Source organism: Stegostoma tigrinum, chromosome 8, assembly GCF_030684315.1.
Source record: "Stegostoma tigrinum isolate sSteTig4 chromosome 8, sSteTig4.hap1, whole genome shotgun sequence".
Lineage (NCBI taxonomy): Eukaryota > Metazoa > Chordata > Chondrichthyes > Orectolobiformes > Stegostomatidae > Stegostoma > Stegostoma tigrinum.
Window position 1 is genome coordinate 91,145,094 of NC_081361.1, and position 13,391 is coordinate 91,158,484.

Below are 13,391 nucleotides of genomic sequence, written 5' to 3' on the forward strand. Positions count from 1 at the left end.
CTAATGTGTCAATATGGTAGAGGCCCTAGAGGAGTAAAAAAAGTGCGGGGAGGTGAAGATTAAAAAGGAAATTAGGAAAGTAAAGAGTGGCATCACAAGGACAGGGTAGGTAGCTAATGAGGAGATTTGCGGATAATAGCGAAGGAAGAACAGGAGTTCTGGTAGAGAGAAACCCTCTCTGGAACTTGACAAAATTGGCACAGTCAAAATATTGCAAGTTTCAGCTCAGTGTTTCAAAATGGCATTAGTAGATGATTCCAAATGGGTGTTCACAATCTTGGGTGAGAACCAGCTTGATCCCAATTACTCATCACAGAGTTGTTTCACTTGTATTATTCACAATTCCTGATGAACTCCGGGCAAAACTTGTTATCTTGCCAAAGGCACTGGAAGAGCTGCCAATTCCCTCTTAAATCTGTTCGGATGCCAATGAACAGGCTGTGAAAAGTTTATAAGTACAATGTGATTCACTCAGCTATAGCTGTCCTGTTCAAACTATTTGCTGTGTGTTTTTCTTAAGTACTTGCTGGCATTCTTGCAGCAGTCAAAATCTATTGGATGCCAGTGGACACCACGTTCCATGATTTATTGCAGAAAAGCCTTAGATTACAGGTTACGCGAGCAGAGACAATTATATGAATTTGACAAGCTGCAGACTGGATACAATCTGAGCACAGCAGTGATGACATTCCAAAAAAACTTCATCTTGGTGGTCAGCTATCTTCTGTGTGGTTCTATTCTAAAGTGTTCTGGAAGAAAGCTGGAGAATAATGGATATAAAAACATAGTTATTGCCATTAACCCTCAAACCCAACATAATGAACAGCTTATTAAAAATATTCAGGTGAGTTTTTAAAGTGCTGCCTGTTGTGAATTAATTATTTTGTTTCATTTTATGTCCTTTTATGTTAAATTTAATATTTAGAATTCAGAATTTGGTGAGGGGGAGGGCCTTAAAGAAATATATCTTCTTTATTTAGTGCTTAACACATCTCCACATCTCTTCCAGGTAGACTTACGTTGAAGAAGTTCTGCTTATCTGTCCTGAAAAAGGGTCACTGGACATAAACATTAACTTTACTTTCACTCTACAGATGCTGTCAGACTGGCTGGGTTTTTCTAGCAATTTCTGATTTTGTTTCTGATTTCTACCATCCACTGTTCTTTGGGTTTATTCAATGATATTCTTTTCTCTCTCACCATTTGACGAGTGAGGCGTTGATTTTAAACCTGGGTTTTTGCTTTACAGGAAATAGTGACTGCAGCCTCCTCCTACCTTCACCGAGCTACCAAACAGCAAGTTTATTTTGCAGATGTGAAAATCCTTCTGCCTCTAACGTGGCCAGTAGGTTCCCACCCGGTTCGGAGTCCGACGACTCAATCCTACGAGAAGGTAAGAACCCAGTTGTGAAGAGTAACAATGACCTGGAATCTCCTCCTGCTCAGCTGCTGGGGCTTCACAAAACCCATCCACAATTGAGTGGGTTTTATTTTGCACCACTGGTGTAGCAGCAGCGACTCCAAAGCAATTTTCACAGAATGTGGGGCTCAAGAAAGGTTTCCTTGAGTGTGTTTGCTAACCCCTGAAGGTTATCTGTGGCTTAACAGCTTACAGGTAATACCTTCTATGTGAACTAAAGCAGGTTTGTACTTTGCAATAAACAGGTGTCAGTCACTGAACAGAATAATTTCCCTTTCTATTACACGGCATTTGAGAATTTACACTGGTGTTTTGTGGATTGAGTTTCACAAGCCTGTCCATTCTTGCCTGAAAGAAAACATGAGTTGTTCAAAACACGATAACTTTACCAGAGTGTTTGGTGTAACAGTGGTCAGACTCATCTTGTGCACCTCAAATGGATGATTATTTATATGCATTACTGTTTTATTTCCTTTCCTCCCTCTGGGATTCTCTTGAGCCAATTTTAAGTCTTAAACCAGAGTGATTAACTAGTGCAAGTGAGAGGGTTGTGTGATTCTGGAGAACAGATGAGCCTTTTGAGATTTAGGAGGCCTGCAAAGTAGTTTTAGTGTCTAGGAATAATGGCAGTAGGTGGGGGTGGGAATGGTGTTATTGGAGGGCCACATAGATGGCGAGAGCAAGAGGTGATGCAGTCTGAGTGCACTGTGAGCAGCTATGGCGGATTTATTGGCATAATGTAGATGGTTTAGAATGTGCAATGTTTATATATTACCACATCTAACATCATACTGTTCCCTCAATGCTGTCATTTAATTATCAGCTCAAGTTCCATGTTCAGATAGAGTCATAGAGGTGTACAGCACGGAAACAGACCCTTCAGTCCAACTCGTCCATGCTGACCAGATATCCTAAATAAATCTAGTCCCATTTGCCAGCATCTGGCCCTTATCCCGCTGAACCCTTCCTGTTCATATACCCATCTGATGTCTTTTAAATGTTGTATTTGTACCAGCATCCACCACTTTCTCTGGCAACTGATTCCATACATGCACCATCCTCTGCATGAAAACGTTGCCCCTTAGGTCCCTTTTAAATCTTTTCCCTCTTAGATATATGTCGAAATAAACTCCATCAACTTTGTATGCAAAGCCATTAAGAATATCCAGCCCATTGCAAAATAAAGACGGGCAACAAAATTGTCAAGCAATTATTGTACTTTTCATTCACTTGTGGGATGTGGGTGTTGCTGGCTGGTCCAGCGTTTGGCGGCTGTCCCAAACTGTCCTTGAGAAGGTGATGGTGAGCTGCCTTCTTGAGCCACTGCTGCCCACTTGGGATTAGTAATAAAATTGAGATTAGTATCTCAGCACCTCAGATGGATGATTAGTACAAATAGGGGGAAGACAGAGCTTTGAACTAATCATTGCAGGGAATATACATTTGAAGGGAATTTTTAAAATCAAAACTAGGCAAAGATTAAGTGTTGTGAAGAGGTGAATGCTAATCGAAGGGTGACAGGAAAGGATAAATAAAATACGCAGAAGAATACATCACGAAATGGAAGCAGACTAATTAATAATGATGAAACATTTCCGGATTTTTAATCTTGCAGCAACAGCATTAGTAACGTGTAGGTGGTAGCCTAGTGGTATTGCTGCTGTAGTATTAAACCAGAGATGCAGTAATGGTCTGGAACATTGTTTCCAATCCCACCAGGACAGATGATGGAGTTTGAATTCAATTAAAAAACGAGGAATTAAGGATTTGATGATGACTATGAAACTGTTGCTGATTGCTGTGGGCGTCACTCATCTGGTTCACCCATGCCCTTTGGACCGTAAGACATTGGAGCATAATTTGGCCACTCAGCCCATCGAGTCACTTTATAATTCAATCTTGACTCAACCCCATTTCCCTGGGATGGAAGCTGTCATCCTTACCTTGCCTGGCCAACAAGTGAATCTAGATCCACAGCAATGTGATTGTCTCTTAACTGCCCTTCCCTAGTTGCTCATGAGAAGTTAGTAGCAAGTTGCCTCCTTGAACTGCTGTAGTTCATGTGGGTGGAACTACAATGCTCTCTGTGCGGAAATTTTGAGATTTGAAGCAGTGAAAGTGAAGTAATGGAAATATATTTCCACGTCAGGATGGTGAGTGGCTTGGAGGGAAACTTTTAGGTGCTGTTGCTCCCATGTTATCTTCAATCCTTGTCCTTCAGGATAGTAACGGTTGAGGGTTGGAGGAGATGTCTAAGGATCTTTGGTGAATTTTTGTAATGCATCTTTTAGGTGGCACACACTGCTGTGACTTGAGTGTTGGTGGAGGGAGGGGATGCTTGTGCATGTGGTGCCAATCAAGAGGGCTGCTTTGTCCTGGATGGTGTTTTAAGTGTTGTTGGAACTGCACCCATCCAGCAAATGGTGCACAGACGGTGACAGTCTTTGAGGAGCCAGCAGGTGACTGATTCACTGCAGGATTCTGAGCCACTGACTTGCTGTTATAGCTACAGTATTTATATAGCTAGTCCAGTTCAGTTGCTGGTTAGTGATCACCCCAGGATGGTGATAGTGGGTAATTCAGTGACAGTAAGATCAAAGGGCAATGTTTAGATTCTCTCTTGCTGAAGATGGTCATTACCTGACATGGATGTACAAGCATTCTCGGCAGTTCAAAACAGATTCACTAGGCATGCTCCTGGAATCAAGAATGGTGAAACAGGTTAGAGTTCTGAAGAATGATGGGAGTATTCTTACTCAACCATGCAAGATTCTGAAGGGCCTTGATAAGTTTAGATGTTGCTTCCATTGGTGGGGAAGCTCAAACTAGTTCCAGATTAAATAAACTTTTGCTTAAAACTGAGTGTGAAAGAATTTCTTCTCCAGAGGGTGGTGAATGTCTGGAACCTCAAAGAGTTGAGGAGGCTAGATCATTGAAAGTGTCTAAAGACGAAGTATTATAGGGAGTTGCGGGCTATGAGGAGCTGGCATTAAAGATGTGTTGAGGTCTGGCTCAGAATAGCCACAGTATTGTTGAATAACGGGGCACGCTTGGAATTTGGGGTGTGGGGGTGAATGACCTAACCCTGCTCCTATGTCTATGTCCTTTTATTCTTATGAGGATGGTGACAATTACATCCCAAGAGACAATAACTTTTAAAAGAAAGGTTACAGTGTTTGTAGTCAATAAGAAAAATCCACATTTGTAACACATTGTTAGTTCCTCAGCCACATGGGAAATGAAATCATCTACTTTGGATCTGCGAGGACAAATGACTAATTCTTCTGTTTTTAGCACTATTAGCTTTGGGTGTCGCATTGGAACTGAGTAAATTTCCTTCCCTATTCACAACTGGCAGATCATACAATTGAATCAAACAACAATGTTCCTCATGGTAGACTGATTAACAAGGTTAGCTTACAGGGAATAGAGGGAGAACTAGCCATTTGGATAGAAAACTGACTCGAAGGCAGAAGACAGAGAGTGGTGGTGGAGGGGTGCTGTTCAGACGGGAGGCGCCTGGCCAGCAGTGTGCCACAAGGATCAGTGCTGGATCCACTGCTTTGTGTCATTTATAAAAAAATGAATTGGATGTGAACACAGAACGTACAGTCAGAAAATTTGCAGATGACCCTAAAATTGGAGGTGCAGTGGACAGCGAAGAAGGTCACCTCAGAGTACAATGGGATCTTGAGCAGATAGGCCATTGGGCTGAAGAGCGGCAGATGGAATTTTATTTAGATAAATGTGAAGTGCTGTATTATGGAATGGCAAATCAGGAGAGGACTGAAAAACTTAATGTTAGGGCCCTGGGAAGTATTGCTGAACAAAGAGACCTTGGAGTGCAGGTTCATAGTTCTTGAAAGTGGAGTTACAGGTAGAGAGGGTGGCAAAGAAGACGTTTGGTATGCTTGCTTTTATTGGTCAGTGCATTTGAGTAGAGGAGTTCGGAGGTCTTATTGCGGCTGTGCAGGACATTGGTTAGGCCATTTTTGGAATACTGTGTGCAGTTCTGGTCTGCCTGCTGATAGAAGGATATTGTGAAACTAGAAAGGATTGAGAAAAGACTTACGAAGATGTTGCCAGGGTTGGAGGGTTTGAGCTATAAGGAGAGGGTGAAAAGGCTAGGGCTATTTTCCATGGAGGTCGTCATGAGGGGTGACGTTATAGATGTTTATAAAGTCATGAGGGGGATGGATAAGGTGTTTAGCCAAGCACTTTTCCCCAGGGAGAGGCGAAAGATATGAAATGGACCTAAGGTGCACCCTTTTCAGGCAGATGATAGTGTGTGTGTGGAATAAGCTGCCAAAGGAAGTGGTGGAGGCATTTATGATTACATTTAAAAGTAATCTGAGTGGGTACATGAATAGAAACGGTTTAGAGGGACATGGGCCAACTACTGGCAAATGGGACTAGATTTATACAGTATATCAGATATGCATGGATGAGTTGGACTGAAGGATCTATTTCCGCTATATATCTCTATGACTCAATGGCTGTGTAACTGTTTTGACTTTTGGAGCAGAATCCAAAATCAAGTGTTACAAATAAAATACAGTTAATAATAAACACAATCAAAATTCCAGGAGAATCACCTTACCCCAAATATTGGGGAGAAGGTGTAACTGTGAGGGCAATGGCTTGAATAGTAGATAATATATGGTACCTGAGGAGAAAACCAAAAGCACATGGAGAGTCCCATATAGAAAATTTAACCCCAATGATATTACGTTTCCAGTGTTTATCAATCTTAAAGTTAAATTTATCAGTTCAAGTGTGTTACTTGCAACTTACATGTGAAACTCACCATCACTGGGCTGGATGAGGTGAATCTTGCCATCCATTTAAGGGGAATCTAGATAAACAAAAAGGCAAAAAAGGAAGAGAAAGTTCTGCTGGCTGGGTTAGTTGAAGGAGGCTCACATGGAGCATGAGTACAGGTATGGGCATGGTTAATGGCTTAACAATATTACTGCTGGATTCTTAATCTGGAGACACAGGAAATGTTCAAGAGACTTATATTGTTCGAAGCCCAACACAGCTGATGGTGGAACTTGAATTCAATTTTTAAAAATCCTGGAATCAGATGTCTAATGTTGACCCCGATTATTAGGAAAACCCAATGCATTCACTTGCCTGGTCTGACCTGGCCTTACCTGGTCTGTACTATACATGAGACCAAATCCACAGCAATGTGGTTGCATTTTAGAACATAGAACATAGAACATTACAGCCCTCGATGTTGTGCCGACCTGTCATACCGATCTGAAGCCCATCTAACCTATACTATTCCATGTACGTCCATATGCTTGTCCAATGACGACTTAAATGTACTTAAAGTTGGCGAATCTACTACCGTTGCAGGCAAAGCGTTCCATTGCCTTACTACTCTCTGAGTAAAAAAACTACCTCTGACATCTGTCCGATATCTTTTACCCCTCAATTTAAAGCTATGCCCCCTCGTGCTCGCTGTCACCATCCGAGGAAAAAGGCTCTCCCTATCCACCCTATCTAACCCTCTGATTATTTTATATGTCTCAATAACTGACTTCTGGGCAATAAATGTTGTCCCAGCCAGCGATGCCCACATCCTGTGCATGAATGAATAAAAAAAAGACAAATGGAATGAAATTGTCTCTTTCTGCGAACTACATTCTATGTTCCTATTTTCACTGAGTCAGATTAGATGGTCAAAACCAGTAAGAACATGATCCTATTTTTAAAAAAAGTACTGTCCAGTAAAGAATGAACAGCCTATGTACATATCTGTAGAAAATAACCATAAATTCATCAGTAGCCAAAGAAGGACAGACCAATCTTTAACTGCAAAAACAAAGTTGCTGGAAAAGCTCAACAGGTCTGGCAGCATCTGTGAAGGAGAAAACAGAGTTAACGTTTTGGGTCCGGTGACCCTTTCTCTGAACTTTAGCTGATTTTGTCAAGGGTAGGAATGGTTTAAACTTCTGGGTTCATGGACTGTACATTGCAACATATGAATATAAATTATTTTATAATATTCAACCACTCCTAGCTAAACTTTTCTACTTATAACAGTCTTTAATCTCTGTTAAGTAGTATTTGTGCCCTTAACATCCCACAATCCTCTTCCCCCTAAAATATTTAACGTCATAACTAAAGAGATCAGTTTACAAAATTAAACTACCAGTAGAGAGATTTGTCAAATGGGAGTGCACATCATGATTTCACTCCTCCTAGATACCATACATGATATGGGAAACCTGTTAAATGGATTTTTGTCCCAGTACTTAAGGAAAACTACAGGCAGTGCATTTCAAACTTCCCGTTCTTGCCCTTATTTTTAAATCCCTCCATGGCCTCCAGCCATCCTCAAATCCAACCCCATAAACCATCAGAATTTCAAGATTTGACTAAGTCTGGCTTCTAGAATACATGCGATTTTAATTCTCTGTCACTTGCAGCTATGCCTTCAGCTGCCAAATCCTGCAAACCCTGAAATATTTTTCCAAAAACCTCCCAATCTAGTGAACTGACATAATATTTCATTTGCCTCTATATCACATTTGAATTAATAACATTCTGAAGCAGCATCTGGATGTATTCCCCTCAATTAAAGTTGTGACTTCAAAGTACATGGGAAGGCAGTGACCTAGTAATCCTGAGCCCAAGACTAACGGCCTGGCTCGACTGTTTCAAATCCCATCGTCACAAATGGTGAAGTTCGACTTCAGTTTTTTTTTAACTTCTGGAACATTAAATATTGTTCAAAACCCATCTGGTTCACTAGTATCACCCTTACCTGCTCTGGTCTACATGTGATTTCAGACCATCAGTAATATGGGAAACTTCACTGCCATTTTAATGGGTAAACTCTTAACTGGCCTCTTAACAGGATCCAATAACCCGCTCAGATCAAAAGGCTAGCGCAACTAGCAATGCCCACATGGTATGAATAAACCTTACCAAATATATAATACTGTAAGTTGCTCTGAAAACTGAGTTACCTGATGTGTGGTGCACAGACATGTATTAACTTTTTAAAATTTTTCGACAGTGTGGAAACAGGCCCTTTGGCCCAACAAGTCCACACAGCCCCTCTGAAAAGCATCCGACCCAGACCTATTCCCCCACCCCCGCCCCTACATCTCCCTTGTCTAACTTAAACATCCCTGGACATTATGGGTAACTTAGCACGGCCAGTCCACCTAGCCTGCAGTTTTTTGGACTGTTGGAGGAAACCCACGCAGGCACGGGGAGAATGTGTAAACTCCAAACAGACAGTCCCCCAAGTGTGGAATCATATCCGGGTCCCAGGTGCTGTGAGGCAGCTGTGCTAACCATTGGGCCACCCTGCTGCCCCTTGAATATTTTAAACTCCGTATTATCTGCTTGATCCCTCGTGGCCAAGTGGTAATTTCATAGTGAATGAAGCAAGCATTTGTTGACTGAAAAACTTAGTCTAACCAATAATTATGGTATGGTATGCTATGGCTAAAAGATAGAGCTTAGCTTACACACTGTGACCTAGAGGAGAAAAGGTAATTTTTTTTGGTTGTTATGTTACCTGAATGGTTGAAATAAACAAGTTCAATTATTACTTCCAAAGGGAACTGGATTAATTCTGCCTTCTTGAATCACTACAGTCCATTTGATATGGTAGATCCACAAGGTGAGTTGCCTTCTCAAGGAGCTGGCAGAGATATGACAGGCAAAATGGCTTCCTTTTGTGCTGTAATCTTTTTATGATTCTGTTTCGTTTCCAAAGTGTGCATTAACTGCACATCCTTTTCCAAATTTTTAGGGTGTGACAACACAGGTGTGGTCATTTACAGGACCAGCACAGGAATATACCTGTTGCATGGGAATATTGGGGCAGAGGAGGGGTATTAAAAAGAGGCAGGCTGTTCCTAGGCTGTGCCAAGTTATCAGGCTCTCTTATAAAATCTCTCAGACAATGAATCATGCCCAGCAGCTATAATAACACAGTAGAGCTGCTGACTTCATACTAAGTCCACAACTAACATAACCATAATAGTTCAGATTTTATGACATTTCCTTTGCAGGATGTGGGCATCGCTAACTAAGCCAGCATTTATTGACTACCCCCTAATTGCCCCAGATGAGGCTGTGGTGAGCTACCCTCTTGAACTGTTGCACCCCATGTTGTGTAGCTGCACTCATAGTGCTGTTAAGAAGAGAATTCTAGGGTTTTGATACAATGACAATGAAGGAACCGAGATCTGGCTCCAAGTCAGGATGGTGTGTGGCTTGGGGGAAACTCATTGGTGGGATTAATCCTGTCCTTATAAGTTGTAGAGTTTGAAGGTGTTAATGCTGCTATTGCAGGAGCCCTGGTGAGTTACTACAGGGTCTCTTGTAGATGGCGCACGCCATTGCCATTGCGCATCATTGATGAAGACAGTGAATGTTGAAGGTGGTGGAAGGGGTACTTTGTCCTGGGTGGTGTCAAGCTACTTGAGTGTTGGTGGAGCTGCATTCATCCAGGCAAGTGGAGAGTATTCCATCACTTGTTAAGAGGTGAGTTACTCCTTGCATAATCCCCAGCCTCAAGTCTACTTTTGAACATTTTATTTATGGCTAGTCCAGTTCACCCTTCCCAGGATGTTGATAGTTGGGATTCAGCAATAGTAATAACATTGAATGTCAATGGGCAATGCCTGGATTCTCTCTTGTTGGGTGTGATCATTGACTGGCAATCGTGAGTCATAAATGTTACTTACTGTTTATTAGTCCAACCCTGAATGTTGCCCAGATTTCATGGCATTTGAACATAGACCAAATCAGTATCTGAGGAGCTGCAAATGGTGCTCAACATTGTGCAGTCATCAGTGAACAACGCCCTTGGTGGTCGAGGGTAGATCATTTATTAAGCAACTGAAGATGGCTGGGCTCAGGTCACTGCCCTGAAGAATCCCTGAAGTGATGTCTTGGACCTGAGATGATTGACTACCAACAATCACAGCCATCGAACCAAAGTCCCATGAACATTAGCTGAGTTTCTGAATTAATAGTCCAAACAGTGGAGCCTTTGGCTCTGATTCCCATTAACCTCAGTTTTCCTAAGGCACCTTCGTGCCATTTCTTGTGGAGGAAATAGCCAAGTGGTATTATCACGAGACTATTAATTCAGAAACTCAGCTAATGTTCATGGGACTTTGGTTCGAATCCTGCCATAACAGATGGAGGAATTTGAATTTGATTAAAAACGAATCTGGAATTAAGAATCTACTGATGACCATGAAATCAATTTGGGAAAACCCCATCTCATTCACTAATGTCCTCCAGGCAAAGAAACTTGCCATCCTTACCTAGTCTCACTGACATATGACTCCCGACCCAATAGCAATCTGGTTGATTCTCTCTTGCCTTCTGAAATGGCCCAGCAAGTCACTCAGTTCAAGGGCAGTTCAGGGCAGGCAATAAATACTGGCCAGCCAGCAACACCCATAACTCATGAGTGAATTTTGAACAAACTATTGGTCGGAACTTGGTTCAATGTCAACAGCGGTCACCTTCACCTCCTCTCCGGAGTTCATCTCTTTTGTCCATGTTTGGACCAAGGCCGGAATGAAGTTCGGGGCTGAGTACTCCTGGCAAAACCCAAACTGAATGTCAGTGAGAAGATCAGTCTGAGGTGAATGCTGTGATAGTGTTGTCAATGATACTTTTAGGCGTAACATTTCAGTTCAGGCTTGCACAATACGAGCCAAAGTTATGACAGCAGATATCAGATATCAACAGATTCTTATATCCGTTGCCTTTTCCTAGGCGGATGTGATCATTGCTGAACCAAACCGTAAATACGGAGATGACCCATACACCCTTCAGTATGGCGGATGTGGTGAGAAAGGACAGTACATTCACCTCACACCGAACTTTATACTGAACAGCAGCCTGGCTTCAGTTTATGGACCGAAAGGTAAATCATCTGAAGTAATTTAGAATGTAGAAGCATACGCTTTACGCACTGAATTAAGATTGCTAGCTGGTAAACATTATCCAAGCTGATACTTATGATGTGGAGGTGCCGGTGTTGGACTGGGCTGGACAAGGTCAGAAATCACACAACACCAGGTTCGAGTCCAACAGGTTTATTTGAAATTGCAAACTTTTGGATAAAATGAATGTAGGAGTTATTATGATAATGAGGTATGATGAAAGCAAAGTTGGAAATACTGCAAACCTTTTATTATCTGGCACCTATTGGACCAGGAGTGTGTCGGTTGCTCAAATATTTTGGTTGATCAAGAGGTTATTTCTTGCAGAAAGTGTATGCATTGGATTTTTATTTTAACAGAAAGTGCTCTTGTTTCTACAGATAGAGTATTTGTTCACGAATGGGCCCATCTTCAGTGGGGAGTTTTCGATGAATATAATGAACTAGTGCCCTTCTATTTACATGAAGGAACCAGTGAAGTAACAAGGTCGGACAACATTGAAACATGTCTCCTGTGTTTTCTTGGTAACTTACAGTGTCGACAGGGTAACATTTTGTTTGTGCAATCTGCTCCAGTAGATGTAAGACAGGAAGTTTGTAAATGTTAGAACATTATGAGCAAGATTGGACTTATGTATCAGTCATCAAAGGCGATGAAATTCTGCCTCACTACCTTGCATAGGAACGTAGAAACATTGGAAGAAGGATAGGTTTTTTAGCCCCTGAATGCACCATTCAATGAGATCCTGGCTGATCTGTGGCCTAACTCCATACACCCTCCTTTGGCCAATACCCCTTGATACTTTTGCTAAACAGAAAATAAACAATCTCAGATTTTAAATTATCAGCTGATCCAGCGTGCACTGCTGTTTCAGAAGGGAGTTCCAAAAATCATTGTGTGTAGAAATGCCTCCTAACATCTCCTGTCCTTCCTCCCACCTATGCCCTCCTCTCACCTCAAGCCCCATGCCCATCTCCTACCTATTAACCTCATCCCGCCCCCTTGACCTGTCTATCCTCCCTGGATTGACCCATTTCCTCCATATCTCCCCACCTCTACTCACCTTGACTGGCTCCATCCCCGCCTCTTTGACCTGTCTGTCACCTCTCCACCTACCTTCTCCTCTTGTCCTTCTTCTATCTGCCTCCCCGTCTCTCCCTGTTTATTTCAGAACCCCCTTCCCCTCCCCCATATCTGAAGAAGGGTCTCGGCCTGAAATGTCAGCGTTCCTGCTCCTCTGGTTCTGCTTGGCCTGCTGTGTTCATCCAGCTCTACACTTTGTTATCTCAGATTCTCCAGCATCTGCAGTTCCTACTATGTCTCCTGAATGGTCTGGCCTTAATTCTCAAACTATGCTCCATGACAATCCCGTCCAAAAGAATTTCATCCCTAGCTTTTCTAAATAAACATGTCTTGTCTCGTTGGTGGGAAAATTATCAAAAAAGATTCCAAGGAACAGCATAGGTTATCATTTAAAAAGGTGCAAACTAATCAAGGACAGACGGGATGGATTTGTTCAGCAAGGACTGAGTCTGACTAACCAGGTTGAATTGTTGAACAAGTGATACGAAGGGTTTATCTGGTTAATGTATTTGCCATGGTTTCCATGGATTATTGAAAGCAAAATTTCACATGACAGGCTGGTCAACACAGTAAAAGTTTATATGGGATCAATGAAGAGGTGAAAAGTTGGATGAAAAATTAGGTCTGAGGTAGGAAACAGGATTTAATGATATCTTTGTGACTGGAAGCCTGTTTTCAGTGGTGCGTTTGAGATCCCTCATTTTTCATGACATATAAAAGGTTCAGACTTGTTATTAAAATGTTTGTACTTGCTATCAAAAGTTGGCCGCATATTTAAATCTTGAAAAGCAAAGTGCAGACAGCAGGAAATGATAAATGAAATTCCATCCAGAAAGGGGAGGGAATGCATTTACAGGGGTGAGGATGGTAAAAACAAGGAAAATGAATATACAATAAATGGTAAATTACAAGTGTAGGAGAAAAGATTAGGCTTAGAGTGCAAGCCCCCT

General features: G+C 41.8%; 1 protein-coding gene across 1 annotated transcript in view; it reads left to right on the forward strand.

The window, feature by feature from the left end:
* The first annotated feature begins 541 nt into the window (after positions 1-541).
* LOC125456356 (calcium-activated chloride channel regulator 1-like) overlaps positions 542-13,391 on the forward strand; it is a 34,913-nt gene continuing 22,063 nt past the window's right edge. Inside the window, exons 1-4 of the mRNA XM_059648264.1 lie at positions 542-844; positions 1,250-1,393; positions 11,189-11,339; positions 11,739-11,844. Of these exons, the coding sequence (XP_059504247.1) occupies positions 581-844; positions 1,250-1,393; positions 11,189-11,339; positions 11,739-11,844 (665 nt within the window). The 5' untranslated portion in view covers positions 542-580. The remainder of the gene's footprint in view (positions 845-1,249; positions 1,394-11,188; positions 11,340-11,738; positions 11,845-13,391) is intronic.